Here is a 14954-nt window from a genome sequence, read left to right as displayed (position 1 = left end):
ACGGTTATCAACGAAAAATCGCGATTTAACAGTTATTTTAACTCTAATTTTGATGATTTTTTACAACTACACTCCTTGATCCTATATGAATACAATGAATGAATTTGATCTTCAATTTAAAATAAGTGGATACCACAAATCTTATGTTATACTTAATGAAAGTATAAATAAACTCTAAGTGTTAGTGAATCTATTGTTTTGATGGGATACGCATTATACGAAACTAATTTCAACGATCCAACCGTCAAACTTGTTTGTATATGCTTCGAGATCACATACGCCAAAAATCGCAAAAAACAAACATTCAGATATCAAGTAACGGGATAAAACGTTTTGACGGTTATCAACAAAGCGACAGTAATTCCGACACCATGTAAAGTAGGTGTCGGAATGTCTTAAGCACCACTATGTTTTATAAAAGCGACACCAACGACCAACACAATAAAGCCCTTTTGTAGTAGTGTTGCTCAAATTGCAAGACCCTTTAGCAAACCAATCAGAGGGGAGTCGTTTAACAAAATGGACATGAAGGTAGCACATTGGTTTGTACTTAACAAATGTGACAAGACAATTACCTACCTAGATGAGCATGAAGAGTTGATGAAGCAGGAACATCATTCACATTTATATGCCAAGAAGCACCGTGAATTGTTTCCATGTTGGTTTCATGAAAATGTAAGTTGTTCATGTTTTGGGTTATTTGCATAATTTTAAATGGTAAACTAACATGTCAACTTTTTATCATTAATTTTAGGTGAAGAAATTGAAAGACATGAATACGCCCGCTTACATTGAAGAATTGTACAACTTGGCGATTAGGCCCCTAAACGTAGAATTATACTCCGGTTGTCATGTAAATGGCATCAAGTTTTTGGTAGCTGATCGCGATGACAAGTTGTGTACACAAAATAGTGGGGTACATGTCCCAAGTGCAGGCGACATTGCAGACATTGATTTCTATGGAAAACTGATAAGTGTTGTGCAATTGCTTTATAAAGACCCCTGTCAAGTTATCTTGTTTAAGTGTCGCTAGTTTGATACAAACTCACGTAAGGTTGGAGGTGTCAAGTGATATGATGGTTTGCTATCGGTCTACACTAACAGATGTTGATATGACGATGACCCCTACATTTTGGCAATGATGGCCAAACAAATCTTCTATATAGATGACCCTAAAGGCGGGAAAGGATGGAAAGTTGTTCAGAAGATTGAGCACAAAGGGCTGTATGATATTCTGAACCGAGATCCTGCTGACGATGACTATTATGGTGACGTTGTTGACCAACAATTGGAGACTTCAACGAAACTTGGTGCAAATACACTGTGGGATATGACTATTGTACAAGAACTGTATCAGGTAGCTGGAGGTCTTGAAATTGAAATACCGATCGACTCCATTATGATTGACCTCGGGGATCTACCACGATACAATGCACCAGAGCACACGAACAACGATGTTGACGTACCTATAGACGAGGAGGAATGAGAGTCTGAATCTGATGATAGTGATGATATTTAATCTAGTTCAAACAAGGATTAATGAAAACTTGTGATGTAAATGTAATGATATTTATTTTGTATACAAACAAAAGTTTCCTTTAAAATTTGTAAAAAATTAATTATACAAAAAAATATTTATTTATTTAAACCAAAAAAATAAAATAAATTTACAAATATGCGCGACAACGTTATGTTTGTCACGCAAATATTTTTAAAAAAAAATTTAATTTAAAAACTGGTCGCACGACGAAAATTTAAACACACTCGTCACGCAAACATGTAAAATTTTGATTTTTTTTGCCAAAATTGGCGCGTTTTTATTTTGGCGCCTTCACTCTATCTCTCTCTCATTCTCTACATGCGAAAACCTCGATCTTAGACTCACTCTCATCTTTCTTTCTCTCGATTCTCTCTAGCTCTCGCTCTCATCACTCACTTTCTCAGTCTCTCCATTTCTCCATCTCTTGCACTCTCTCCGTTTCTCTGTTTCTCTGTCTCTCTGTCACTCTCCCTCTCATATCCGCCGTACTCCGACGCCACACCCTATCCCCGCCGCCGCAACATTACTAGATAAGCACCTAGTATCCTTTAATTCACTCTCCCTTAATTCAATTATTTATTAGTGCAATTTTCTCTTCTTTTTTTTTTTGTTGAATTGTTTTAATTACAACGTTTAGGGATTTACGGTTCAAATTGGGAATCCTAGGTTAGGGATTTAGGGTTCGAATTGGGAATCCTGGGTAGGGATTTAGGGTTCAAATTGGGAATCTTAGGTTAGGGTTTCGAATTTAGATGAGATTTAGACCTTCGTTTCTCTTGGAAACGGAATGGAACTCTTGCTCTCGATAGGGCGAGCATTCACATTATGAGAACCTTGTAACTTACTCGAGAAAGGGGATCAAAACCTGAAACTAATACTTTTGTTTCTGATTGCTTAGGAGAACACAACAATATTTCCCTACCATTTTCGATTCAAGGATCGAAGAGATATATCATTCAAATTTTTTGTTAATTTGGTGAGATATATCATTCAAACCTTTAAATGGCATTCATGTCATTCCCCTTATTTAGAATAAATATAGAGTGATCGAAGTATCATTATGAATTAAAACTTATCAATTTCCGCTCTTAATATAGGCATCAGTATAGTCAGCTATCTGCTATTTTAGATGATAGTGTCCTCTCAAACAAATGACTTGGTATAATTTATATTATAAAACAGCAGGACATAAAAGCTAGTATATAATTTTGGATAGAGATTTGTTTGGCTTCCAAAATTATTTAGTCTCTCCTTTTTTTTCTGGATTTGCGTTTGTGAGGTTTCAAACGTGTAACAAGTGTCCAAACTCTGTAATCTAGTAAACTTAACAAATTGAATCATAAGGATACAAAATTGGCCCAATAGGTTCCTATTACAAGCTATTTCATGGTGAAAAAGTTGAGAATACATTAGTGCAATAAAGAAAAACGCATAATAGTCACCGTGGAAAGTTAGAGGTTCATCTTAAGACTCGCCTCCTCTGACAGGTTTCAGCTGGTTCTATGAACTCTGAATCATTTTGGTTTCCTTTGTCATAATTTGATAACCTCGTAAGTTCAGGGAAAAAGATAGTTGTCGTGTTCTTGAAACGGTACTAGGCCGAGCTTTCAGCTCCCATTTGTTCGATTCTATGCAGTGTCTTGTTAATTTCGTTGAACTTAAACATACCTCTCCCATTGGCGGTGCTAATTTTGGCATGTATAGCAACCTATGAACCAACTTAGTTTATGGTTCTAAAAGGATTCAAGTGGTAATAAGAAACAAAACAAATAAATGTTATAACACTACTGGAAAACATGTTTTAGCAAACGTGTGAATCATTTGTGTTTCGTTTTTCCTAGGATCTCGGAGATCATACACGGTAAAGGCTCAGCAATATTTCCCTACCCCTTTCCCAATGTCTTGTTAATTTGGTGAGATACCATTCAAGTTTTTGTTGTATTGGAAATGTAAGATCATTGGATGCACCTATATCACACATTCTAGCCTCATTCACATTTGCATTACACATGTTAGGGATGCAACTGCTCCACCTATCATGGTGCCAATTGCTGTCAATTTGTTCAAGTTTTGTAACTGTCTTCCATTCATAATTTGTACAAGTTTTGTAACTTAGGAGGAACTTTGTTTACGATGTTATTTATTTATTTCCGATTTGATCGTTTAGACCTTCTAAGGTTTGATTTTGTATTATGCACATATAAATACAATTTTGTGGTGTTGGAATTGTCACCTTTTGAATTTTTTTCATTATAAACGTGAGTTTTCTCTCAATTATTCTTAGTGGATTCTAGGGTTTGCTAATGGATTCTACCTTGAGGTTATCATTCGACTTCCCTTCAATATATTTGTTGCATCATATATGTCATTGTAGATGGGTCAATTTGTTTGTTTGTTTTTATGAATAAACTTGTTCATTGCAATAGTCTTTTTTATTCCTATCTCATGTTTTCATTCACCTTATATATGTGAAATGAAATGCATATAATAAGATGATATCTAAACAAATTCATGATTTTTTTTTTCTTTTTCGAACTTTGTCTACAACTGCTGAACAAAACTTTATTCATTTGTGGAGATGGGGGCTGTCCACCTCTCCCTTTGTCCAAGTCATGAATATGATACATAAGTACACACACACACACACACACGTTCACCCTTACCTTTAGCCAGAATAAGTACACGCTTGCCATCTTCCATCATTCATCGATTCCTTGCAAGTTGCATTGTCTTGCAAACTATTTTGTCCTTTTAACTTTTCTTTTTCATGTTTATCATATAGGTTTGCATAAGGCATGTAAATAGGTTATACATATAGGCATGTGGGATACTATAGATGTTCCTATTGTGCATGAATATATATTTTGCGCTTGTATTGGTAATTTGATAATTTGATTCCTTATTTAATGGTATTAATGAAATTAATAATATATTTTATTTTGCTTCAAGGTTAGGATTTTTTAGTATATCCAAACCAGATTAAAGTAGTGAAATGTAACTTTTTTATTAATTATTTTTGTAGATGTCAAACTTAATTTTAAACCGCTGGGCAGCTAGTAGGGTCAGTTAGACACCTTCTCTAACACGTAGTGTTGCTGCCACATCCCCACCTAATATGGGCACGACGGATGTCCCTACGTTCATGCATTTGGGGTCAACGGTGTCTACGGCTCCTATGTCATCAACTACTTCAATGACGCATCCTATACTAAGTGCCCGACGAACACATCGACGGCCTCGGAGTTCTAAGGAGGCTGAGCAGTTTGGTGAGGCTTTCTCTATCCATGGAGACGGGTCCCAGACAGGTAATGCATCTTTCTCATAGTATAATCGAAATTTTGAACTTTTTTTTGTTGTTGTGAAAATTGAACTTTTAGATTGTTTGGTTTTTCGGGTAGGTTCATAAAAAGTCATTAGTTACAAGATACTGTCAAAGAGGATACTGAAATATGTTGGTGGATGACAAAAGAAGATCCCCAATCTTCTTTAGGAAAAGTTGGTTGATAAATTCTTTAGTTACATTCTTAAAAAGTTATCTTTCTTGTTCTTTTATTTTCTCATTAGTGAAAATCTTTAGTACATTTTTCAAGTTACGAGTATGGTGTGTTAAATTTTCAAAGAGACAATACTACTCACATGATATTGTTCACAACTGACATAATTACATGTGAAATCCAATATGTATGTAGTTTCGTCACAGATTCATGGCCAATTATGCAATTAGAAGTGAAAACACTTAAACAAGTTGTAAATTTTGTTTCAGAGTCCCCAATTGGTATAAACTATTTGAATTGTTGGGTGGATGTGTTGTTGTTGTTTTTGTTGTTATATTGTCTGCAGGTTTTAGAAAATGTTATAATTTTAGGGGAGGTTCTGCCGAATTTTTGGTAGAAAAAATAATTTTTTTATTTGGTAGTTCAAAAAATAAAAACTAGGGGCCCATGCAGACTTCTGAAGACGTCACCGACCATTCGCACCACGACCAAGAAGATCACTATTACATGGGATCCTTGACATCGTGTGGCTGCAACAAAAGAGCAACACAATGCGTTGGCCAGCAACATTGGCTCGGTTATCAGGAATCATTGCCCCCTTATGTGGGAGTCCTGGAAAGTTGTCCCATTTGAAGTCAAGGAAGTCATTCTTCATGAATTATCGGTAAGTATTTTCAACCTCAAATACTAAATTTTTATTAAAGTACACAGATTATTGTAAATTTTAATTACTATTTATATGTTGAGTTTTGCAGCATCACTATGAGCTCACCAACCTCGATGCCAATCAAAACCAATACATCAACAACCTTTGCACTAGTAGGTTCACTCCATGGAAGAGTGACCTCCACAAGCATTACGAGAAATATGACGGTCCGGAGGTCGCTCTTGTAGTTGGGTGCCCTATAGAGTTGGTGGACCGCCGGGATGAATGGGAGTGGCTCTACGGTCATTTTCAAGACGAAAAATACCTCGTAAGTATAATATATATTTCAATAATATTTAATCATAATTTTTATATTTTTAAATAATATGTTAATTTTTTCATTAATTTTTTATAAATATCTAAACTAATAATTTTTTTAATTCAACAGAAAAAAGTGAAGGCAAACTCGATCAATTGGTCAAAGAAGAAACTTCTTCACCGCTTTAGCTCACAACGTTTCTCTTATAAGTTGGAGGAGCGACGTAAGGTAACCGTATATTTATTTTAAGTTTTCATTCTTTTTACTCTCTATTACACAATTGGTTATCTATGTTATAATAATTTTTTTTTTCAAGGGGGGTCAAAGTTTCCTGAGATTGACATGTTCAAGGAGGTGTATGTTTGGCCCGGGGATGAGCTGATGGAGCAGTTTCATGTAAATTATTCTAATTTTTTAATATTAATTACATGTATATTAAAACTAATTTGTTTATTTCATTTTTCTAGTCCACCATGGTGGAGAAGGGCCAGACCGTTCTGGAGGAGGTGGCTTCCCAGCTTCTCCCAGAAACCCCGTTTAAGGAGGTGTTTCCCCCTGAGGATGCCGATTTTCAGATCATGATGGCCACTCTTAATCAGACCCTCGGTTGTAAGCATGGAAATGTTCACCGGGGCTTAGGAATGCCCGCCTTCGGGACCCGTCTACCTCATCCTCCAAGCAGAGAACATAAGAGGTTGAATCGTTGACATTTGAAGTGGCGGACCTTAAAGAGCATATTGCCGCCCAGCAGTCTCAACTTGCATCCCAAAGCAGTTTGATGAACCAAATTCGTCTCACCCTTCAAATCTTTGGCATTTGGTTCCCCGATGTTGAATCACCTCTAGGAACGACCTCCCAGCCCCCCATCGTAGCAGTTAGGACCTCCCAGCACCCCAACGCAGCATCAAGACCACCAGCAGGCGATTGTGACATGGAAGACTACATGTTCTATTTTTTTTTTAAATTGTTTCAAATTTTAAAATATTTCTTTCCGTTGTATGTACATTTTCAATAATTTTTTAATTCAATATTCTTCTTTACATATCTTGTTTTTAATTTCATTAAATTAATTTATATATAAAACAATATTATCAAATTTTGAAAGGAAAGAATAAATAAAAATTATTTTAAAAAATTAATTTTAAAATCCGACTGCAACAACCTTATGTTCGTCGTGCAAGGGTATGGGGGTCGAACCAAAGTTTCGTCGCTCGGAGTATCACACGCAACGAACAACCATTCGTCGCTCTTAGTTTTGCGCAATGACCACCTGATTCGTCGAGTAACATTCCATTCGCGTGACAAATAACCTTCCTTCGTCGCGCAATGTCTAACGTCACAAGCTTTGTGCGACAGAATTCATGCGACGTCTGCTTTGCCGTCCAATGTTTCTGGCAACCATATTCGTCTTTGCGCGACGGATGTCCCTTCATCGCCCAAGCAGTTATGCTTAGTAGTGCTTCATGCACTGAAAAATGTTTTGATATGGGCCTGTAAGAATATTTTAACAGTTCATATTGTTGTGTAATTTGATATCTAATTTGATGGCATATAATCCAAGCCGTTGTTCTTATTCAATAATAAAAAAGACTCATCGTCCTTTTATGCAGTGTTCATGACAGGCCTGCACTACAACGTGTTTGTTGTTTTTCATAAATTTGATAATTTACATGCACAATTGTTCATTGGTCATTGTTTTTCATGTACCCTGTACTAGTTTTGTTGTTTTTCTTGAATACTCGTTTATGAAGAAAAACTTTCACATGTAACGAGTTCATTGCTAGGGTGCAATCTTTGTTAGCTAGTTTGGATTACTAATTGGTACGCGTAATTGGGTACGTATTAATTTGGACCCAACTGTCCAATTAGTGCTTCACAAAACAGAATTAATGTGTAAAGTAAAAGAAAGCCTAATGGGTTCTGAACTTGTAGCTAGCTCATAGTACACTTAGGCCTGGTTTGGTACTGAGGTGATTCTGAAAAAAGCTGGTGTCAAAAAAAGATGGGAGTTGTTTTTGTGTTTGATAAACATTCAGCTTCAGTTTTTTTTTTCACAGTTTTGAGTGAAAAAAAGCCAAAAACAAGAAACTGCAAAACTTAGTTTTGAAAAACCGGCTTTTTTCACATTTGTTTTACATAAAAGTTTACCAAACACTATAATACTGCTTTTTTTTTTTTTCAAAAGCACTTTTACAAAAAAGTTTATCAAACACTCTGCTGCTTTATTTCACAGCTGCTTATTCTCACAGCACAGCAGAAGCAGCCTTTTTTCAAAGCACAACAATACCAAACCAGCCCTTAATCCTAGCACTTGTGTGAGTTAATACACACACACATATTTGTGTGTGTATCGCGGTAACATGACTCAAATCCTGACTTTCTGAAGTTATATGTTGCCAAAATATTGAGCAATTTTTTTTTTGTAATGTCTGCAGTCTGCATTATTATAAGGAGTTATAACAAAACACTCCCAGCACTGTTCGCTGTTAACGAAAATGACATTTTTACTCTAAAAAGTCATTCATGGTACTATTCACTTACAACACTTTTTTATCATTTTGATTAAAACTCAAAATTTTCAAATTATTTTCATTAGATTTCCTTCATATTATACATATTCTCTTCGGTATATTGAATTCTAGTTCAACATCGATGACGTGAAGCAAGAGCTTAAGAACAAAGCTGAGAAGCTTAGCCATATTTTTTTAGTGGAATGCAAATAATGACTTTGATGGCTTTCACGGTTTCACCGAAGCTAATAGAGTTTGCAGAAATATAAAGCGATCTATTATTAGTTTTTGCTTTTGATCGGTGCAAGTACTGGGGATGATTTATTTAGAGGGGCTCGCCTACATTGGAACCAAATTACAAAATGATCAGTGATTGTCTAATTTGAAGAGGCTGGATGAGCGGCAAGAGTAACAGGATGGAAGAGAATTATTCAAACAATAAAAACGATCTAGAGATTATAGCAAAATCTAGATCCATAGTATAAAATCTCTGTAAAGTCATAAACTTGGGTCCAAATCAATTTTATAACCTTAGAGAGGTTATTACTAATTAATAGAGGTGTAGTTAAAAAAAATTATTACTTATTGACTTATTTAACCTTAATGAATGTTGTATATTCTAAGAATTCTCTAGGCGTCAAGTATTTTATTACTTTCACATATGTAATGTATTTGCAAGCTCGTAAACGTGATATCAATTCTAAAAACTAAAGCATTGTCCCTAACTTTAGAAAAATATTTTAGTTCATCTTAAAGTTTTTTTTTGTTGTATTGCATATTTTTTGTACTCATTGACAACTATTAATATGTGGAGGCGTGTTTCTTAAGATGAGAACAAGAAAAATGTTAACTTATTACAACATGAAGTTTATTCCTAGACATAACCAGTCTCAAGTTGGGACCAGAAATTTTATGACTTTAAGAAAGTTTATTTCTTTATAGAAGATTACCTTAGAGATGCTTAACTGTGAGATATAAAGAGTAGTTTATTTTTAATTAAATTAGGGTTAAATAAAAAATCCTAATTTAGTTGAAAATAATATCCTAACAAGAAATTAAAGTAAAACAACAAACTTGACTCTGCCAAAACCAGCTCGGGACAATTAGTCCAACTTTCTTGGTTTTAGTCGTCCAGTGGTTGGGAATTCTCTCCAAATCAAAAAATTGTTCACTAAAGATCATATACCAACTTGTTATACATGATTGTTCTCGGCAATGAAACATTACATCGCTTCTGTGAAAAATTTGACAACCTTCCGGCTAACAAACACAGCTTTCTTGTAAACACAGCTTGTTGAGCTACTTGATGAAGCTTCACGTCGAAAAGTTCAGAACAAATAAAATATAAACTCATTAGCTACCAATGAATCACTTTTTCAATAAAAATCCTTTCTTAATTTTAATTTTACACAACTAAAAGTCTAAAAATCTCGACCTGCATCACTTCATAGGAATAAAAATGAATACATTTGTGATTTTCGTGAGATTATATTAATCAAGAACTCCACAAGTTTGCGGAAATCTCACTTGATTTGCGGTTCCATTTATGAGATCATAGGGATTGTAATCGAGATTTACAGAGGCATCTTAGCATCCTCGTGGTCACATTTGTGTGATTCTCTAGTGTCAAAAATTAACTTATGACATGCCATGTGAAATACGGATCTAGAATTTATTTCCAATCTCTTGACGTGCCATGTGATATACAGATCATAGCCTTCTTGTGGTCACCTTCGTGTGATTCATCGTGGTAAAAGAATTTCTTGTTTTGATTCTTAGGTTTTTTTTACCTAACAGGATCCTATCATAATTCTTTTGGTGAGAATTTTAAAGATTCGTAAATCGTGTTCATTCATCGTACATCGTGTGATAAGTTTTTATCAGGTACTATTTGTATTTAATTTAAATAAAAATATTTAAAATAATTTCTTATCGCACAATACACGATAAACGGATATAATTCATAAATTCTCGAAATCCTCATAAAAAGGATAGAATCGGAATTCTATTATGACGACTACAAATGAAGTCATTCTAGCTAGTAGCGTAGCCTGGCCTATTATATATACTAATCATCTGTCTCTACAAGAACTGATGACTGATTGAAGTGGAAATGACAAGAGCTATAGATGGGAGGATGAATGACTAGTTGGAAAGATCCGAGATGCTTGTCCCATATCGTGGGATTATGCAAAGCTATTCTGATATTCTTATCCTTTGGTTTTCAACTATTCTACGTTATATTTCCTCTATTTGTCTGTAAATTCTTTTAAAGGGATTTTAACGAAAAATTATATATAATGATTAATATAACGAAAATTTATATTTTTATATTAAAATATTAATTATATTACTATTTATTTTACATTTTACTTTACTTTGTACTTATCGTTAAAATTAAAAGTTTTCAAATTTTTTTTATTATTTTTCTTTTCTTTTAAATGAGATAAACTTACACATAGCTTTAATGATATCAGTGTACATAATTTAGTAGTCATGTAGTTGAGCTAGATATATGTGATATATAGGCTATCTGTCGTCTTGATATGTACTTAATGATAATGTTTTTCCTATTTATTACATATAATTAGCGAAAACAATTAAATTATAGCCATTTTTTATTTAAAGAATACAACTTTAGTTAAATTTTGATAGCTGCTCAAGCTGAACTTGTACCCCAACAAATAGTATTTGAACTCGTTCAAGTCGACAGTTTTTCTAAATTTGCACCTTTTTCAAAAGGTAATAAATGAGATCATTTGCATTTGACCTTTACATTATTTAATTTCTCGATCAATTTATATGTTTCAAAAGGATCAATTAATTTATATGATTATGTACCGGCTAAAGAGAAATTTTTTATTGTAATCAGAATACGGATAGTACATCACGTATTTTTATATAAGTTGTGAAAAATTGTATTTTTTAAGTTATTAACTTTTTAACACATATATCTTACCATTTATATTGTGATATGTAATGTATCACTTCGTGTTCCAATCACATTGAAAAATATCTCCTAACAAAAACTAAAATGAATAACAATATGGAATTCGTTAATACTTCATATCAAGGGGATCATCAAACTTCAAAGTTGATAATTCTTGGATTTAATTTCTACAATTTCTTCAGCATGATTGAACCATTCATGCACCAAACATTTTCACTGTGGACTATGCCGAATTCATACAAATTCATCCCTATTTTCATTACCAATATCCATTTTTCTCTTCTCAGTGCTACTACTAAACACAAAGTCCAAATTGTAAAGCACGGGAACCATTGTGACAGAACACAAAAACACCAAAACCGGTCCAAATATCCATAGCACAAGAGGCAGTGCTGCATAAAACAACCTGTTCCCCGCAGTGTTTAACAAGTAACCCTTTTCTAAAAGCTCAGACACATACTCTGGAGTCACCAAGGACATGGGGTCTTGTGGAGTGTTAATTAGGATGTTCACTTGGTTTATGAACCTGATTGAAAGCGAGTGACACATGAATGAGAAGAGGAAAATTGTGAGTAGGGTAACGTATTTTAAAGCAACCATGAATTCCCCGTGAGCTCCGTAAACAGTGTCATTGAGCGGTTTCTTCACGCTGTATGTGCTGCTGATCACGGCTGCTAGGCCGGAGCATAAGAGGATTGATGTAGTGGCCATTAGGGTTGATCCCATGATCGTGTTACGAAGGGTTTGGACGGCCAGGATGTTCTTCTTTTCATTGTCCTGTCAAAGATGAGGGAAAAAAAACAAAAAAAAAAAGATATCATTTTAGAGTAGTGATCGACAATTTAAAACTATTGACTGCTCATTATCTTACATGTTATATGTGCTAATATTAGACTGTTAAGTTTACACTACATACTAAAATAAGAGGAACTATATCGGTAATCAAGATTGGCAATTGACGCAATAATATCATAACGTTGGTAAAAGATCAACTTTATCAAGAATCAAGTTGCAACCACATAATATAAACATTTTCCAATGATTTTTTTTTTTTATACCAACGATACTCTATGCTAAATTTATTTAAGCTACCAAAAAAGAGAACCCAACTTAAGTGCAGAAAAATACACTTTTATTTTTTTAACAAATAATATTATCTACATTAAAGGGATGAAGAAGTGGATTAAGCCTTACAATAGATTAGCAATAATGTGGCTCAAATTCACCTTTAACGAGAATCGAACCTAAAATCTATCACTTACAAGTAAAGAGAAATATCAAGTAGCGAAAAATACACTATTTTAACCATCTTAACTAAATATAAATCTGCTTTAATGATTAATGCCTAGTTACTGACTGTTTCACGTTACCATAAATTGCCATGTGGATACAGCATTACTAATGTTGGAGCTGACGTGTGATACAATATATAGAAGCTGAGTGGGTTCTTGAAGTGGAAGAAAGGTGATGCAATATATAGAAGCTGAGTGGGTCCTTGAAGTGGAAGAAAGGTGATGCAATATATAGAAGCTGAGTGGGTCCTTGAAGTGGAAGAAAGGATATACGTATGGTGGCATGCAATTAATCTCACTTATCCAATACATGTTGTTAGTCACTTTGATTTCCCTAATTACCATGTCATATACTTCCGGTACCATAAAATAAAAGTGAACTATGTGATGCTCGAGAAAGCACTTCTAAATGGTTTTTACGTTTTTACTTTTTACTTGTGGCTAAAAATGATAAACCAAAGATTAATCCCCACTAATAAGTCACCTTGTGTATGCTCTGTTGGTTACATCTCACATTGGATTAATGAAATGTGCAGGGATGTTCTTTATGTTAGAGCAAATTAAAATTCACCCCCTTCTCCACCATAATTTAGCATAAAATGCAAAATATAAGTGCGTACCTTAGAATGCAAGATATAAATGCGTACCTTCATCATTGCCGAGACCCAGAATCGTCGTCCGCTGGTGTTTATGCCGATGATGGTTGATCGTGGGTCAGTCCGAACTTTATGCCATAACCAAGCATGATAAGAAACAGTTATGAGAAACCCTAGTGGTACAAGAATGACATCCAAGTAGCATTTTCTCCATTCCATCTCTCTCTCTCTCTCTCTCTCTCTCTCTCTCTCTGCGCCTTTGTTTGTTTAGGGCTTTGGCTGCTCCTTAGGTAGCTCTTATAATAATATTAACTTTCTCTCCACTTTGGTTCTTGAGCAGCTATATATATAATAAGTTTACAGAAGGAAATGAATGTGGACTTGATTAAATACGTAATGCAGTGCACAAGCCTGGAAAAATAAAATAAAATAAAATAAAAAATCCATGGCCAAGGACAAAAACGAACAATATCAAAGCAGGGAAAGCAGACCCCCCACTTTATTGCTAAATTACAGGCATGAGCCTAGTGTGGATGTGCTTTATTTTCCAATCTGCAAACCTCCTTTTTCCCTTGTGTTTCTTTATTGGCTTTTTTCTTTTTAATTATTGGCTTTCTTTTTCCATTGAATTTTTTTTTAGAACCCGATACGCCAATTTGGTGGGATATATTGTCCATATACGTTTCTTTTATGGCTGATCATCAACTGCTGAGGTATGTCAATTATGATGGTATTAAGTTGGACGCAATTGCGTAATTGTTGCTTGAAAAAACAGAAATACATGTCACAAAGAAAACTAAATTGGTTCAGAAGTTGTAGTAGCAACATGTCTCAACTCCTTGCATATGTAACTGAATATGTAGTAGTAACATGGCTCAACTCCTTGCATGCTATCTTTGTATGTTTTGCGTTTTGAAGTAATAAGTTCCATTTGCTTAAAAGGCCTAAACAATGAGCACCAACTACTCTTGGCATGCATCCCAATAAAACTAGGACAACTCAACTGCTTGATGATGAGACTGGATATTTTCGGATTTGTGTACACAATTCTCAAGTGGATTTTTCGTCAAATTGTAAATTAATTTTCTGTACCACACAAAATAAGAAGGGTGTTAATGATATTTAGACCCAAATGCAGGACTAACATAAAGAGTGGAGGGGCAGCATAAGATTGTGAGAGTCTGACAAGGCGCAGGAAAGAAAAGAAATGATAAATTGTGAAGTAACGAAGGAAGAAAGGGCACGCCTTCTTCATGAGTCGAGAGGAACTGTGCACGCACTGCCCACTAATTTCAGGGATAGATTAATGTTTTATAGAGAGCCGTTTTCTTTTCGGAGTAGGATTTTTTTTTTTTCTCTCTAAATTTCTCACCCTTTTAGTTTCCTCTTATTTGAACAAATTTAGACACGTAAACATCTGATTTTGACTTCTTTATAGAGAAAAAAAATAAAAGAAGAAAGGAAGAGAGGAGGGAAAATGAGGGGAGGAATTTAGAGGGGACATATATCTACTACTCCTATTCCTTTCAACTTTGATACGTAAGGTCTACTTTTTAACCATGATCATAACATATGCTAATTCACATCAAGGATCATCGTTGGTCATA

At 34.5% G+C, this 14954-nt stretch overlaps 1 protein-coding gene across 1 annotated transcript; it reads right to left on the bottom strand.

The window, feature by feature from the left end:
- Positions 1 to 11587: 11587 nt before the first annotated feature.
- Positions 11588 to 13697, bottom strand: LOC137718804 (uncharacterized). Its single transcript, XM_068458340.2, has 2 exons — positions 13399 to 13697; positions 11588 to 12236 (listed from the first exon to the last, which is right to left on the bottom strand). Exons 1-2 carry the CDS (start codon positions 13564 to 13566, stop codon positions 11694 to 11696), a joined length of 711 nt encoding a protein of 236 aa, XP_068314441.1. The 5' UTR covers positions 13567 to 13697; the 3' UTR covers positions 11588 to 11693.
- Positions 13698 to 14954: the final 1257 nt, after the last annotated feature.

The sequence above is a fragment of the Pyrus communis genome, chromosome 8 (genome assembly GCF_041283825.1).
Source record: "Pyrus communis isolate YQ-2024b chromosome 8, ASM4128382v1, whole genome shotgun sequence".
Classification (NCBI taxonomy): Eukaryota; Viridiplantae; Streptophyta; class Magnoliopsida; order Rosales; family Rosaceae; genus Pyrus; species Pyrus communis.
Note: the sequence above shows the minus strand (reverse complement) of the source record. Positions and strands in the feature narration are given on the sequence as shown.